This window comes from Dermochelys coriacea, chromosome 10 (assembly GCF_009764565.3).
Source record: "Dermochelys coriacea isolate rDerCor1 chromosome 10, rDerCor1.pri.v4, whole genome shotgun sequence".
NCBI lineage: Eukaryota > Metazoa > Chordata > Testudines > Dermochelyidae > Dermochelys > Dermochelys coriacea.
Window position 1 is genome coordinate 17,217,790 of NC_050077.1, and position 16,885 is coordinate 17,234,674.

At 43.8% G+C, this 16,885-nt stretch overlaps 2 protein-coding genes across 2 annotated transcripts in view; one reads left to right on the plus strand and one right to left on the minus strand.

The window, feature by feature from the left end:
- Positions 1-449, minus strand: part of LOC119862452 (acyl-coenzyme A synthetase ACSM4, mitochondrial-like) — a 29,853-nt gene extending 29,404 nt beyond the window's left edge. The window contains 1 exon segment of the mRNA XM_043494319.1: positions 316-449. The gene's annotated coding sequence lies outside the window, so the exon portion shown is untranslated.
- PDILT (protein disulfide isomerase like, testis expressed) overlaps positions 1-16,885 on the plus strand; it is a 41,785-nt gene that overhangs the window by 4,294 nt on the left and 20,606 nt on the right. Inside the window, exon 2 of the mRNA XM_043493934.1 lies at positions 13,919-14,125. Coding sequence (XP_043349869.1) covers positions 13,919-14,125 — 207 coding nt within the window. The remainder of the gene's footprint in view (positions 1-13,918; positions 14,126-16,885) is intronic.

Consider the following 16,885-nt stretch of genomic DNA (forward strand, 5'->3'; position numbering starts at 1 on the left):
GAAGTGACTTGCTCTGGTCACACAGGAAGCTTGTGGGACAGCCAGGAATTAATCTTAGTCCTCCTGAGTCAGCATTGGATCATCCTTCTTGGGCCCATCTCTGATTGTGGAAGAATGGAGAGAGAATGAGATGGAACAAAAAATTCTGCAAAGTTTGGGTTCTTTGGCTTTGGTCCATTACAGATTGGGGTTTGATCTGCAAACCCTGCTCCAAACCTAGCTGTCAATATAAGGTCCACATGTGGGGTTAATTCAGGCCTGTCCCTTATTAATCCTCCCCAACCCCTTTCCCGTTGCATCTCATTACATACTTACCAACCCCACAGTATTCAGCGGGACAATCTTTAGTGTTTCCTCTCCAGATAGCCCAAACCTTCCGGTGTCAGTCAGCTCAGCACAATGTCCAAGGCCCATTTTCTCTCAAAGTTTGCAAAAAAGAAAAGTCACTGACTTCTGTCTGGCAGCACTGGGCCAGTCAAATGCGCAGTGCAAAGCAAACAGGGCAAAGTCCCAGAATCGCATGAAGTGAGGACCCAGAAATCTATCTCCTTTCTGTATTCTTCACTAGCTCATTCTCTGTAATAGGTTGTGCTCTGCAGTAAGAACAAGAGGAGAGGCAACACTGAGAGGATGCAGGGAGCAGAAATTCAAATTTCTCTTTCATTTTTGCAAAAGAGCGGCGTTAATCATAACTAGGGAATGCAGTTTAGAAATAATGCCATGGCACTCAAAATTTACCACCACCTTCTTTCCTGTATTTCAGGGGACACTAGTGGACATGATATGGCTATCTTAGCCACATACCATATGTGCACTGTGCATGTGATCTCAGGTGGCACTGACTGACCCCACCAGAACGGTCTGACTGCTGTGTGCGCTCTGGTGTGTCAACCAATAGTAGCCAGCTGGAAATGTTATTGTCCCTTTTAGCCTAAGTGGTTAGCCAATATTCAAGGCCTTTCTGGGTTGTTTCTGTTATGACAGAAATTGATGATACAAGTCTGGTATTTCTTTGGTGCAGTCCTGTTTATTTACAAAGCGTGTATACAAATTCCTCTTTCCCATGCACAGTCGGAACAAACAACAGGAGGCAATTTCCTTGTTCACATTTCCAAGTCTGCTGTGGCCAGCATTCTGCCCAAAAGAAGTACTCTCTCTTGGCTTCCTGTTCCTCTCATCGCCGTGCTGCCAATGCTTCTCTGCCCCTTTCTTGGCTTTCCTAGCTGATTTTCTGATGTCCTTCTGCTTCTCCCTCTCACAGACACACATACTGCTGCAATCCAACCAATTTCAGCTCCTGCATTTGCAATGGAAACTTCTCAGCACCACACAGCCCACAGCTCAGCTCAGCTTCTATTCCAGCCTTTAGAGTAGCAGCCGTGTTAGTCTGTATTTGCAAAAAGAAAAGGAGTACTTGTGGCACCTTAGAGACTAACAAATTTATTTGAGCATAAACTTTCTTGAGCAACAGCTCACTTCATCAGATGCATTCAGTGGAAAATACAGTGAGGAGATTTACAAATATAGAGAACATGAAACAATGGGTGTTACCATACACACTGTAACCGAAGTGATGCACTGGTTACAGTGAGTGTGGTAACACCCATTGTTTCATGTTCTCTATGTATATAAATCTCCCCACTGTATTTTCCACTGAATGCATCCAATGAAGTGAGCTGTAGCTCACGAAAGCTTATGCTCAATATATATTTGGTTGGTCTCTAAGGTGCCACAAGTACTCCTTTTCTTATTCCAGCCTTGTTATGCTGGTCCATATTTGGGCATTAGTTTCTATTATTTCAGCTATCAGAAACAAGGAGCATTATTTGCTCCCTCGTTCAGGCTGAGGGAAAGGGTTTGGTGTTGGTTTCAGTGAAGTCTGTGATTGCTCACAGCTAAGACACACTGGTTGTGGCTACCACACTCTCCAGTATAACAATATTCTTTGAATTTCCATTAGGATGGAGGAATGGAGTACTTATTACCGGCAGGAGGAACCCCCTGCTTAGGGATGGTCTACAGGGAAGTTTTACCAGTTGTACTTGTATAATTATACCGATATAGTTAAAATGGTGTAACTCCTTGTGTGGACAGTTTTATTCCAAAGAGAAATAAGGCCCTGGTACCCTGGAATAAGAGTGTCCATGTGGAGAGTTATTCTGGTATTATCACATTGGTTTAAATTCACACCTTTGCTTGTACTGATATAATCTTCCTGTGTAAAGAAATCTATATAGTCTGCCATTGATGTACCTCCTTGCTGTCCCAGAGGACCACCCCACGGTGTCCATAAGTCTTCAGCCCCAGCTGCTCAGATTAGCGGAGGTAATATTTATATTCTGATGACATTTGGCGTGGGTTTGGCCATACTTTGGAAATATTCTGCAGTACAGTATGTGTTTGTGGATTTGGGAAAATGACTGAAATACAGTAACGAAGGGGGAAATCAGAAGGGAAGGTTTACGGGAGTCAAGGCAGTATGGACTTTATAGAATGGCAGCAATTTTTGTATTGATACATAGCCCCCTTCAGGTTTCATATACCTTGAAAATAAAAGATGGGCATGCCTCAAGGGTGGCAGCAGCCCCACTCATGCCTGTTTCCAGCCAGGATTGTCAGTCATTTCAGCAGACTGCAGGATTCCCACAGGCTGCCCCTGGATCTTACCTGGTTTATAATAAACCTTGCACTAGCTCAGATAATCATTGTTTTTATGACAAGGGAAGCCTCTCTGAATACAAAACCAGCTCAGGCTTAAAATACCTTCCCTTGTGTTTGTATGTTCTGGTGGTTGTTCCCTGTGTTTAAAGGATTTAAACCTAGCACAAAAAAGGGCTGTATCTGGTATCTTAAGCTTTGGAGAGTTAAATAATTATGAATGGTTTTTGTCCTTTCCTGTAAAGCTCTAACCTGGAGAGGACAGTGACATTAGCATGGGTCAGCAGCAATTTTAATATTACCTAGTTCTTATGCAGAACTTTTCATCAGTAGATCTTCAGTACTTTACAAAGGAGGTCAGGAAATTATCCTCACTTTGCAGACAGGGAAACTGAAGCAGAGAGAGGTGAAAAGCTTGTTCAGGTCTCCCAGCAGGCCAGTAGCCAAGCTAGGAAATAGAACCCAAGAGTTCTGAGGCCAGTCAGTGCTCCATCCACTAGGCCATACAGCCTCCCTTTTGGGGTTTTCCTGAATATATAACTTGCAGATAAACAGTTCTGCCAGTGACAGATGTTGGCTGGAGGGATTGATATGTTACACTCTGCATGGTGTGTTATATTGAATCTACATATAGGGTGATCAGATGTCCAGATTTTATAGGAACAGTCCTGATATTTGGGGTTTTTTCTTATATAGCCTCCTATTACCCCCTCACCCCCGTCTCGATTTTTCACACTTGCTATCAGGTCACCCTGTCTATATAATACTGTGTGCCAGGGCGGGCTATAGGCATGCGTGGAATTCACAGCATATTTTGGGGGAAACTGATGCTTCAAGAGCCTGTCTCCATGGATACCCTAGGCTGGAGACACCGGTGGGCTGTGGAGAGGTAGGTTCAGGTACTGAGTCCTTTGGCTGGTCTAGAGGAGAACCATTCTGATATTAGGAAGTTGGTGGGGTATGTGAATAGCTGCTCTCCTCTAAGACAAGCCAGTTGGTAGGTTTGTTTCCACTGCACTCTGGCAGAGCTACAGAAACAGTAGCTGCCCCACTTAGACTATATAGCAGGGGTGGGCAAACTTTTTGAGCCGAGGGCCACATCTGGGTGGGGAAATTGTATGCAGGGCTGGGGCAGGGGGTTGGGGTGCAGGAGAGAGCACAGGGTGTGGGAGGGGGGTGCAGTGTGCAGGAGGGGTGCGGCAGAGGGCTCAGGGACGGGGGTGTGAGGTGCAGGCCAGAGGCTCAGGGCAGGGGGTTGGGGTGCAGGAGGGGTGCGAGGTGCAGGCAGGGGGCTTAGAGGAGGGAGCTGGGGGGCAGGGGGAAGAAGGGGTTCGGGCTCTGGCCCGGTGCCACTTACCTAAAGCGGCTCCGGGGTGGCAGCAGCGCACACCGGGGCCAGGGCAGGCTCCCTGCCTGCCTGCCCTGGCCCCACGCTGCGCCGCTCCAGGAAGTGGCTGGCACCACATCCCTGCGCGGCCCCTGGGGGAGCGGGGGCACAGGGCTCCGCACGCTGCCCTTGCCATGCCTCCAGGTACCTCCCCCGAAGCTCCCATTGGCTGCAGTTCCCCATTCCCGGCCAATAGGAGCTGCGGGGGGCAGTGCCTGGAGGCAAGGACAACGCACGGAGCCCTCTGCACCTCCTCCCCAGGGGCCGCAGGGACATGATGCCGGCCGCTTCTGAGAGTGGTGCGGGGCTTGTGGCACCACAAGGGGCAATCCCGTGGGCCGGATCCAAAGCCCTGATGGGCCGGATCCGGCCCACGGGCCATAGTTTGCCCACCCCACTTTATAGGCTTCTTTACACAGGACGGTTATATCAGTACAAGCAAAGGTGTGAATTTAAACCAGTGTGATAATACCAGTATAATTCCCCACATGGGCACTCTTATTCCAGGGTACCTGTTCAGTGGATAAACAGAAATTGTTTCCTAGTACTTTCAGTCTAGCACATTATAAGGGTTCTACATTCAGTTGGCAGGAAAGAAATGTAACAAGTTAATGGCATTCCTTAGGCTTTGGGCACAGATGAACAACAAATACAGTGATTGCCATTAAAAAAAAGTCAACTAATACCGTACAGTTGCCAGATTATTTTTCCTTTGATTATTTATTTTTCCTACGATTTAGTCATAGAGGTCACGGATTCCAAGACTTTACCAGACCTCTATGCTTCAGGAGGTGGAGGCGGGACCGTGCACCCTGGCCCTGCAACTGGTGCTGGCTAGAACCAGGATCCTGCAACCCTAGCCCCACAGCTTCTGCCAGGGGCTTCAGCTGAAGCCAAGCACCCCTGCCTGATGGCTTCCACCAGGAGCTTCAGCCGGGGCTGCGAGCCCTAGCTCTGTGGTGTCCGGGGCTTGGTGGGGGTTGCAGCCACAGCAATGCATCTCAGCCCTGCAGCTTCCGCCAGGGGCTGCAGCCAGAGCCGTGCGTCCTAGCCCTGCAGCATTCTGCAGCTTGGCCCGTCAGTCCCTCTCTCTCCCCCCATGGGACTCCATTCCTCCCCCTTACATAGCCCTACCCCCCTGGTTAGTTTTAGTAAAGTCACGGACAGTTCACGGGCTCCATGAATTTTTATTGCCCATGACCTGTTCGTGACTTTTACTAAAAATAACTGTGACAAAATCTTAGCCTTAACAATGACCTACATGGTCATATTTTAATCATATAACATCACAGTTGTATTATCCCAATTTAGTACAGAAACTGACCCAAGAGATTATGGGCCACATTTTGCATCACTGAAGTCAGGGGGAGTTTTCCCATTGATCTCAATGTCAGTAGGATCAGGCTTTAAATGACTTGCTCAAGTTCACTAGAAAGTTTGCAGCAGAGACAGGATTAAAACAAAGCCCTTCTGACTTCCAGGCCCCCTCAAGAGTTTTCTACAGGGAAAATTATGTCTGCGGAGAAACTGAGTAAGCAACCTACACACTGAAAGATGAAGCGTGGGCCTTCTGAGATTCTGGCATGGTCAGCTAGGAAATCAGTACTTAGCCTGACAGCAAGCAGGTTCACTGCTACTACAGTAATCACCAGGATCATCAATAAAGACTGCAGAATGAAACTGGAGGCAGATGACAATTAGCTAAAGATGGAGACAACTGCTGTGCTTCCATGTAGACTCATTTGAAGGATGCTGTAGGGCCATTAAATACACTATTTTTGTATTGGCTAATCTCATCCCTAATGATCACATTTCAATAGATTTAGTCTAATAAGGTGCATTCTTTAAAAAAATCAGTGTCTCATTCGTGATGTCTCTGTGTTTAAGAAGGCTGGCTTGATGAGCCTCAAGAGCTCTTGATTCAATTCCCAGTTCCATCGTAAGCTTTCTGTGTGACTTTGGGGATGGTATTCTCTGTGCTTCAGAGCCCCGTCTATAACATGCGGACAATAGCATTTCTCCCTCTTACTGTTTGTCCATCTTATTTATTCAGAATATAAACTCTTCAGGCAGGGCCTATGTCTCACTAAGTGTTTGTACAGCACTTAGCACAATAGGGCCTTCATAACAGTTGGGCCCTTTAGGTGCTCCTGGAATACAAATCTATAAATAATAGGGGCAAGCGAAAATCCAACTTTTAAACAGTTTGATTCAAAATCAGTTTCCCTCTCAGTTAATCAGATTTTACTTTCATGACATCTGCAATGTCATAAGCATACTAGAAAAGGAGTACTTGTGGCACCTTAGAGACTAACAAATTTATTAGAGCATAAGCTTTCGTGAGCTACAGCTCACTTCATCGGATGCATTTGGTGGAAAAAACAGGAGAGATTTATATACACACACACAGAGAACATGAAACAATGGGTTTATCATACACACTGTAAGGAGAGTGATCACTTAAGATAAGCCATCACCAACAGCAGGGGGGGAAAGGAGGAAAACCTTTCATGGTGACAAGCAGGTAGGCTAATTCCAGCAGTTAACAAGAATATCAGAGGAACAGTGGGGGGTGGGGTGGGAGGGAGAAATACCATGGGGAAATAGTTTTACTTTGTGTAATGACTCATCCATTCCCAGTCTCTATTCAAGCCTAAGTTAATTGTATCCAGTTTGCAAATTAATTCCAATTCAGCAGTCTCTCGTTGGAGTCTGTTTTTGAAGCTTTTTTGTTGAAGTATAGCCACTCTTAGGTCTGTGATCGAGTGACCAGAGAGATTGAAGTGTTCTCCAACTGGTTTTTGAATGTTATAATTCTTGACGTCTGATTTGTGTCCATTCATTCTTTTACGTAGAGACTGTCCAGTTTGGCCAATGTACATGGCAGAGGGGCATTGCTGGCACATGATGGCATATATCACATTGGTAGATGCGCAGGTGAACGAGCCTCTGATAGTGTGGCTGATGTGATTAGGCCCTATGATGGTATCCCCTGAATAGATATGTGGACAGAGTTGGCAACGGGCTTTGTTGCAAGGATAGGTTCCTGGGTTAGTGGTTCTGTTGTGTGGTGTGTGGTTGCTGGTGAGTATTTGCTTCAGATTGGGGGGCTGTCTGTAAGAAAGGACTGGTCTGTCTCCCAAGATCTGAGAGAGCGATGGCTCATCCTTCAGGATAGGTTGTAGATCCTTGATGATGCGTTGGAGAGGTTTTAGTTGGGGGCTGAAGGTGATGGCTAGTGGCGTTCTGTTGTTTTCTTTGTTGGGCCTGTCCTGTAGTAGGTGACTTCTGGTACTCTTCTGGCTCTGTCAATCTGTTTCTTCACTTCAGCAGGTGGGTATTGTAGTTGTAGGAATGCATGATAGAGATCTTGTAGGTGTTTGTCTCTGTCTGAGGGGTTGGAGCAAATGCGGTTATATCGTAGCGCTTGGCTGTAGACAATGGATCGAGTGGTATGATCTGGATGAAAGCTAGAGGCATGTAGGTAGGAATAGCGGTCAGTAGGTTTCCGATATAGGGTGGTGTTTATGTGACCATCGCTTATTAGCACCGTAGTGTCCAGGAAGTGGATCTCTTGTGTGGACTGGTCCAGGCTGAGGTTGATGGTGGGATGGAAACTGTTGAAATCATGGTGGAATTCCTCAAGAGCTTCTTTTCCATGGGTCCATGATGAAGATGTCATCAATGTAGCGCAAGTAGAGTAGGGGCATTAGGGGACGAGAGCTGAGGAAGCGTTGTTCTAAGTCAGCCATAAAAATGTTGGCATACTGTGGGGCCATGCGGGTACCCATCGCAGTGCCGCTGATTTGAAGGTATACATTGTCACCAAATGTGAAATAGTTATGGGTCAGGACAAAGTCACAAAGTTCTGCCACCAGGTTAGCCGTGACATTATCGGGGATACTGTTCCTGACGGCTTGTAGTCCATCTTTGTGTGGGATGTTGGTGTAGAGGGCTTCTACATCCATAGTGGCTAGGATGGTGTTTTTAGGAAGATCACCAATGGACTGTAGTTTCCTCAGGAAATCGGTGGTGTCTCGAAGATAGCTGGGAGTGCTGGTGACGAAGGGCCTGAGGAGGGAGTCTACATAGCCAGACAATCCTGCTGTCAGGGTGCCAATGCCTGAGATGATGGGGCGTCCAGGATTTCCAGGTTTATGGATCTTGGGTAGCAGATAGAATATCCCAGGTCGGGGTTCTAGGGGTGTGTCTGTGCGGATTTGTTCTTGTGCTTTTTCAGGGAGTTTCTTGAGCAAATGCTGTAGTTTCTTTTGGTAACTCTCAGTGGGATCAGAGGGTAATGGCTTGTAGAAAGTGGTGTTGGAGAGCTGCCTAGTAGCCTCTTGTTCATACTCCGACCTATTCATGATGACGACAGCACCTCCTTTGTCAGCCTTTTTGATTATGATGTCAGAGTTGTTTCTGAGGCTGTGGATGGCACTGTGTTCTGCATGGCTGAGGTTATGGGGTAAGCGATGCTGCTTTTCCACAATTTCAGCTCGTGCACGTCGGCGGAAGCAGTCTATGTAGAAATCCAGGCTGCTGTTTCGACCTTCAGGAGGAGTCCACCCAGAATCCTAAGCATACTAGTTCTCCAGTTGAGTTTGCCCAGGAAAACAACATTGACAAGACTTGAATTGATAATGTAGAAAAGCAGGAATTAAATACTTATTTTTTTTAACAACAATAACCAAAAATGTGAAGGCCTTTTCTATACATTGGAAAGAAGCAAAAACCAGGCAAAACACAACAAACAAACAACTGCCCCCCAAACCACGCATGTGTGTGTATGATTTGCTCTAAAGATGGAGATACTGCAGAAATCTCCATGTTCTTACTCTCGCTCCTAAAGCGACAGAAGCTTTGGAAATCAGCTGAACTGGTAAGAAGAGTGACCACTGTCCTTCTTTTCAGGCACTTTCCTCACACAAAGAAATGATTCATAACATTGCATAAGCATGTGAATGGTTCCCCTTGGTAAAAATAAGCAATTTAAAAGTCACTCATTGCTGCTTGATTTTTACTGAAAGTCAGAAAGAATGAGACTAGCAACATGAAAAGAGAACAGCAGGAAAATAAGGAGAATAGCAAGAGGAAAAGCGATTCTTTTAACAACTGTATCTTTATGTCCTATTGTTTCCTCTTCCTGTACCTGAACTAAGCAACCTGAATTGTCTTCAGTTTCAGATGCTGGATATTTTATTTCTGCTGTCTGCTGTGCCCATGCTCAATTTGTCACAATCTACTTGCACTAATAAGTTCAAGTCCATTTTAAAAAGATCATCAGAAGAACTCCTCACAAACCAGTGATGAGACTGGGTGAGTGGGAATTTAGTGATGATCGAAGGAGACAAGTCAGTAAAAGTCAGTCCTTTAAAATCCCCAAATACTGATTTTAAAATATTTTAAAAATAAAGTATTGACATTTAGCTGAAGACCACCCCCTACCAAATAAAATCTAATTATTGGTCTGATGACATTTTAAAGATCATTCGTTTTCCGACAGCTGCGTTTGATTGATAAGCAATAGAGATGGTATCTGTAGTGTAGTTACCAGTCTTGTCACCCGAAACAGAAGTTTTTCAATGGTGACCTTTGCCAACTCTGTCTTAAGCTCCATTCCAACAGACTGGCTGTCCAACTGCATCTACCCCTGTGTTCTGCACATGTCCTAATCCCATTGACGTTGGAATCGGTGTAGTTGTTCTAGCCTCAGCCTATGTTTACGCTACAGCTTATGTCGGCAGAATTTATGTTGCTAAGGGGTGTAAATAATCCACCCTCTGAGCGACATAGTTACACTGACACAAGTGCCGGTGTGCACAGTGCTATGTCAGTGGGAGAGTATCAAAAATTTGGTTAAAAGTTAAATTTAAAAGCATTTTCTTCCTTAATTTAAGCATTAAAGCCTCAATTCAGCAAAGAACTTAAGCATGTGCTTTTCTTGAGATCAGAGGGACTACACGCATGCTTAATACTTATAACTGTATTGCTTTGCTGTTTCTTTTTCTAATAGTGTCCTATTAAGCTAGATCAATACATTCATACAGGAAATTCTAACAACCCAGTAAAAAAAAAAAAACGAAGAGTACTTGTGGCACCTTAGAGACTTGCAAATTTCTTTGGGCATAAGCTTTTGTGGGCTAAAACCCACTTCATTGGATGCATGCAGTGGAAAATACAGTAGGAAGATATATATACACAGAGAACATGAAACAATGGGTGTTGCCATTCCAACTATAAAGAGACTAATCAATTAAGGTGGGCTGTTATCAGCAGGAGAAAAATCTTTTGTAGTGATAATCAGGGTGGCCCATTTCAAACAGTTGACAAGAAGGTGTGAGTAACAGCTTCCAGGTGGAAAATTAGCATGGGGAAATAGTTTTTACTTTGTGTAATGACCCATCCACTCCCAGTCTTTATTCGAGCCTAATTTAATGGTGTCCAACTGGCTCCATGTCTACCACAGCCTGTGTTACTAAAAATGCAGTAATTTTCTCTTTGCCTATTTTAAAGCATAACCTACATGTGCTTGGCAAACATTGCCTCATATGTTCTGAAGTTTTTTATACTTTGGATTAGCCATTTATGTACATGGTAGGTCAGATTTTCTATCAAATACTTTTCTTTACAGTAGTTTACAACTGGAATATAACAAATGTGCCTGGATTGGCACTCTACATACAAAGTTTAATCTGGAGGGCAAATACTTTACAACGTTTGTGTGCGTGTGTGTGTGGGGGGTGGGGAGATTGGTAGGACCATTTTTATAGTTAGCAAAGAGAGAGCAACTAAAGTTAGAATTTTCTTATAGATTTTATCCTCCTATAAAGCCAAAATTACTTTATTTGATGAAACTGTAACTTTACAGGTAATTAAATCACAGTTTGATCCACAGATGCTTTCAGTCTCATTTATTTTATGTAGAGAAGTCCCTTCCATTGAGAAAGTTCTGTGGCATTAACCACCATGGTATCCTAGGTCCCACTAACTTTTTTTTTCCTAACAAAAATTTCAGTTAGCATATTAGCACCTGATGCATGGGCTTATAACAGCTTCTGAATCTCTGAGCTAAAAATAGTTTACATGAGAAACAAGCTAGTAGAATCTAACAGGTTAATGTTTTGAGAAAATAAAATTGTAAGTCAGCATTTTTAACAAAACCCATAAACCAGGGGTGGGCAAACTACGGCCTGCAGGCCAGATCAGGCCTGCCAGCTGTTTTAATCCGGCCCTCCAATTCCCCCTGTGGAGTGGGGTCTGGGGCTTGCCCCCCTCCGGCGCTCCAGCCAGGGAGCAGGGTAAGGTGCCACTACACACAGCTCGCGGAAGCAGCAGCATGGCCCCCTTCCGGCTCCTATGCATAGGGGAAGCCAGGGGGCTGGGCTCTGCATGCTGCCCCCACGCCAAGTGCTGCCCCCAGAGCTCCCATTGGCTGGGATCTGCAGCCAATGGGAGCTGTAGGGGTGGTGCCTGCGGACAGGGCAGCACGCAGAGCCACCTGGCCATGCTTCCATGTAGGAGCCAGAGAAAGGATATGCCACTGCTTCCGGAGCCACTTGAGGTAAGCGCCACCCGGAGCCTGCACCTCTGACCCCCTCCCACGCCCCAACCCCCAGCCCTGATTCCCCTCCCACCCTCCAAACCCTCGATCCCAGCCCAGAGCACCCTCCTGCACCCCAAACCCCTCATCCTCAACCCCACCCCAGAGCCTACACCCCCAGCCAGAGCCTGCACTCATTCCTGCACCCCAACCCCCAGCCCTGATCCCCCTCCCACTCTCCGAACCCCTCAGTCCCAGCCTGGGGCACACTCCTATACCCCAAACTCCTCATCCCCAGCCCCACCCTAGAGTCCTCACCCCCAGTGCCCTCACCCCCTCCGACACCCCAACCCCAATTTTGTGAACATTCATGGCCCACCATACAATTTCTATTCCCAGATATGGCCCTCAGGCCAAAGAGTTTGCCCAACCTTGCCATAAACTCACTGGGCGAAAACCTGACCCTATTGAAGTCAATTGCAAAGTTTTCATTGATTTTGGTGGAGGTCACCCAATATTTTCTGTTACAGCTCAGAAGGAGCCAGCACTGTTGACCTGTCTGAGTCTTACACTTCTTATAAACTCACTTAGAAAACTATTGTTAAAAAGAAGAATGAAATCAGCACATGCACACCCCCAACAAAGCCAATTCCAGACTGACCCTGGGAGGAAGGTAGGTGGTATCACACTCATTTTACACTTGGGAGAACCAAGATACACAGAAATTAATGGCCTGATGCATCTCCCATTTGCACCAACAGAAACGCCAACTTACTTCGGTGAGACTTAAGCATATGTTTAAAGCTAAGTACATACATTAATATTTTGCTGAATGGCATGACTAAGGTAACACAGCATGTAAGTGGGATTAAAATGCAGGAGTACTAGCTCTGCCTTTCCTGACCTCCATTAGGTCACATAAAACCAAGTAACCAGACCCTCAGCTGATAAACTGCTTTGTGCCGTTGATTCCAAAGCTTTCCTATCTGAGTCCTTACTGCACTGAATCCACGTACAGCTCAAATAACTAATAATAAAAAGAGGCTGCTGGGTATTACTATTCATGATCCTGATTGCACTGGTTAGATGGAGAAATGATTTATGGTGGGGACTCAGAAAGATGACGATGATGATGAATCATGCAGGGAAATGTAACTGATCACTGAGCTAGATTAAACGTTTTATCTGCCATTCATTTATGAGAGCTCTAATGAAAATGATCACTCACTTTTTGGTACTATTATATAAGGCAGTGTCTTGATTAGGAAAATTTTAGACACTTATTTATTTCCAGTACTATGGTAGTACAAAAGACGTTAGATTAAAAAAACAGTCGTGCCGTTGGACTTACAATTTGGCTTATAAATAACCAAGACTATTTGGATTTTTTTCATCTGTCCCTGTTTGAAAGGTATATTGATAAAACTAAAATGTTTCTCAAAAAGAAAAGGAGTACTTGTGGCACCTTAGAGACTAACAAATTTTTTCATGAAGTTGACAGATTTCCACTCTATACGGCTAAATTCAGTGCCTTGCATAATGACATAAGCATAAAATGTTTCTGTCAGGGATTGAAAGGAAATCAGTATTTCAAGTTTTCACTCCCTTCTTTAGGTTAAATAGTAAAGCAAGCCAAATGAGGTGATAACATATCTCAGTTTTATCAGTAGAAAGTTAAACAAACTTGCTTTTAAAAGTGCTTTCCACAAGTTGCAAAACTAGAGAACTCTTAGCATTTATCCAATACATACCTTTGAGTTCAAAGTAACTAGATACAGGCAATTCATTTCTTGTCCCTTCTCCATAATAACACAACATACACCTGCAGAGTGCTGACTAGCACCTGCTTCCACAGCTCCAACACACACAAACTGTGTTATAAGAACCTGTGTTGGTGCGAGCTGTTGGGTACTCAAAATCAAAATCAGTTGACTTAAGTGACTTTATATGAATGAAATGACCCTACCCGTAGGCTCCCATTTTTAAAAATCTGGCCAGAATATTCAATCACAGCTGACTCCATTTTGTTTCCCCCCCCAAATAATTAGCCCCCATCATAGCTTTTAAATGACATTTCTTGCTACACATGCACAAGTACAAACACAAAAATACATATAAACATGAAGAGATTGATCATTCATAATGAACAAACTAGATCAAAAAGGTCTCTCCTGTTTTAGGCTCATTGGATGGGTTAGGTTCCCATTGTCTTGTGTCTCGTCAACAGCCCTGTTTATCCCTTTAAACTATTACCCGACCTAATGGCTTTGAGTTTGAGACTTAACACTCATGACTACATGATTGTTTTTCTCTTTGTTGATCCCTTTCAGACATTTCTTTATCTGGACCATCTCAGACTCTGGCTGAAGAATTTGCGAAAGCTGCGGGACAGTTCAAAAAAGAAGCCCCTGGTATCAGATTTGGCAAAGTTGATGTCACAGAGCAAAAAGATATGAAAAAAGAATTTAACATTCAAGAGTTTCCTACTGTGAAGTTCTTTGTGGATGGTGATAGGAAAAATCCTATAGATTGCAAAGGTAAACTGTTGTTTGGATTGATGGAAGTGCATAATATCCATTGTATTACAGATGGAAAAGACTTATTACATTATTGACTGGACAGAATATCATGCTTAGACAGAGAATGTATTAGATAGTAAAGGGATTCTGCCCCTGACATTAGTATATTTAGCTATATGAAGAGATATCTGTGTGTAGTTTCAGAGTCGTGGCCATGTTAGTCTGTATTCACAAAAATAAAAGGAGTACTTGTGGCACCTTAGAGACTAACAAATTTATTAGAGCATAAGCTTTCGTGAGCTACAGCTCACTTCAATGCATCCGATGAAGTGAGCTGTAGCTCACGAAAGCTTATGCTCTAATAAATTTGTTAGTCTCTAAGGTGCCACAAGTACTCCTTTTCTTTCTGTGTGTAGTTGTGTGCATTTAATAAAGACAAACTAGGATTTGAACTTGCTTTCCAAAGTTAGGCTTTAAATGCTCTTCTCTGACCAGCAATGCAGATAGCAGCAAAATTCTCTGCTGGCATAACTCCCTTGACTACAGTGAACTACCATGCACGCCCACTGACTACAATAAGCCTGAATACAATGGATTTACACCTGCACAGAATTTGGCCCAATTGCGCCTTATTTTGCATTTGTACCACCCACAGGATTCCCAGTACAAATTCCATGCACAGTATGAGGACAGCATAAATAGCAGAGGTCTGCACTGTGGTTTGGAAAGGACTGTTTTAACAACAACCTTGTCTGTTTTGAATATGTGTGTGTGTATTGTTTTAAATATGTGTGTGTGTGTGTGTGTATTGTTTTCTGATTCTATAAACTAAGAAGGAATCTTGAAGCTGGCAAATTACCCACCAGAGGGAGCTCACATAAGGCCTAGTAATGCAATGGAATCACACGGTTACTACTGTCATTTTAAAGATTGCATGTAAAGTACATTAAGTATATATTAAACAGACTATAGTGTTTGACCTGTGCATTCCCTAGTTTCAGAATAGGCACAATCTCTGGAAATCCAGACTTGATTAGAGTTTTTTGCTTCATTAAAAATAGATACAAATAATATTCTTTCTTTTTGCCTGCATCTCTCTCTATCGTGCACACTGGTTAAAATGAGAGTAGCAGCCGTGTTAGTCTGTATTCGCAAAAAGAAAAGGAGTACTTGTGGCACCTTAGAGAGCTAACAAATTTATATGAGCATAAGCTTTCGTGAGCTACAGCTCACTTCATCGGATGCAGTGAGCTGTAGCGCACGAAAGCTTATGCTCTAATAAATTTGTTAGTCTCTAAGGTGCCACAAGTACCGGTTAAATGTTTCTTGAAGCTCAGAAGTAAGTAGCCTGGCAGGGGCATGTTTTTGGAGTCTGAAGAGAAGTAGAGGGCCAAGATTTTTTAAAAACAGGAGCCTAAACTTTGGCTCCTAAACCCACTTTTAGGCACATGAATAAGTGGCCCAATTTTCAGAGCTGCTGAGCCCCCCTCTCACTCAGACTTCAGAGGAGCTGCTGTGTTCTTCAGTACTTCTATTCCTTCTTGTGTACCAGAATTTTTTTACTGAGTTCCAGTTTTATACCTGTGTAACAGGAGGGCCTGCACAGGTGTCACTGAAGGCATGATTTGCCCACTGAAGTTTTATTAGTGGTAATGATGCATGAGAATGAAAGAATCCAGCCTGGGTCTTTGGTTGAGTCTGTAGGGCTGGCAAGAAACCACGGGTTAGCTTGCAAACTCATTTGATGTATATGGTACTGAGAGACAGTGAACAAGGAGCCTGATAATGCCAGAACAGAGCTGCCCTTTCAGCGTTACCTATAAATGAGCTGCAGAGTTAATATATTTAGACTCTTGTGAAAGTGGGCAGTAATGTAAAAATACCTGATAAGAATTCACAAATTATCTACAGCACACAACGCCAATAATTACTAATTGGTTGACTGGTAAGTAATTATTTACAACAAATGAGCGAGCATAGTACTGAAAAATCAAACAAGTGCTCTCACTGATAGGTTTATAGCTGTTTGAAGTATTCAGAGTGACCAGATGTGAATGCACTATAGCTATCCAATGAGTTATTTACCAGAGGAAATGGTAATGGCCTTAAATACAAAACAAATGCCTTTGGGCTGGTATTGACAGACAAAGTTTAAAACAAGAAAGTTCATTGAAATATTTGGTGAAAGAGGGATTTTTTTAAATGGTCATCACGACATGATAAACAGAGCCAATCGTAGTCTTAATGAAATCAATGAGCTATTTACTTCAGTGAGACCAGGATTTGGCCCAAATATACTAAGTACAAGGCCATTTCGGGCAAACCAAGACAGTGATTAATCTGATGACAGATTTGCTGAGGTTTGTATGGCTGACTTAACAATAGATTAGCTGTAAGAGCTTGGATCTGCATGTAGACAAGTGTTCGAATGCCATGCAGCCACTAGGTACTGTTCTGCCACTTTACATTTCAGGCCTATGTTCTTCAGGACAAAATTAAGCCTGCCCTGCTTTTAAAAAATACTTTTTGGAATCATATGCAATGAGTTGATGAAGGAAATGTCTTTGTGGCAATCAACTGAATAGGCCTGCCCTGAATATTCATCTGTTAAATTAACAAGACGCACAGTTTCAGGGTCGAATGTTTGATTAGCTGTGTGTAATATTTAGTATGACTACACCATAGCACAGTACATACAGGCTGACACGATTCAATGCTCTTTTTCGTAGATGATTCTGATTCACACCTTGCTGGAGCCCTCTGTGCCTCTTCTTAAAT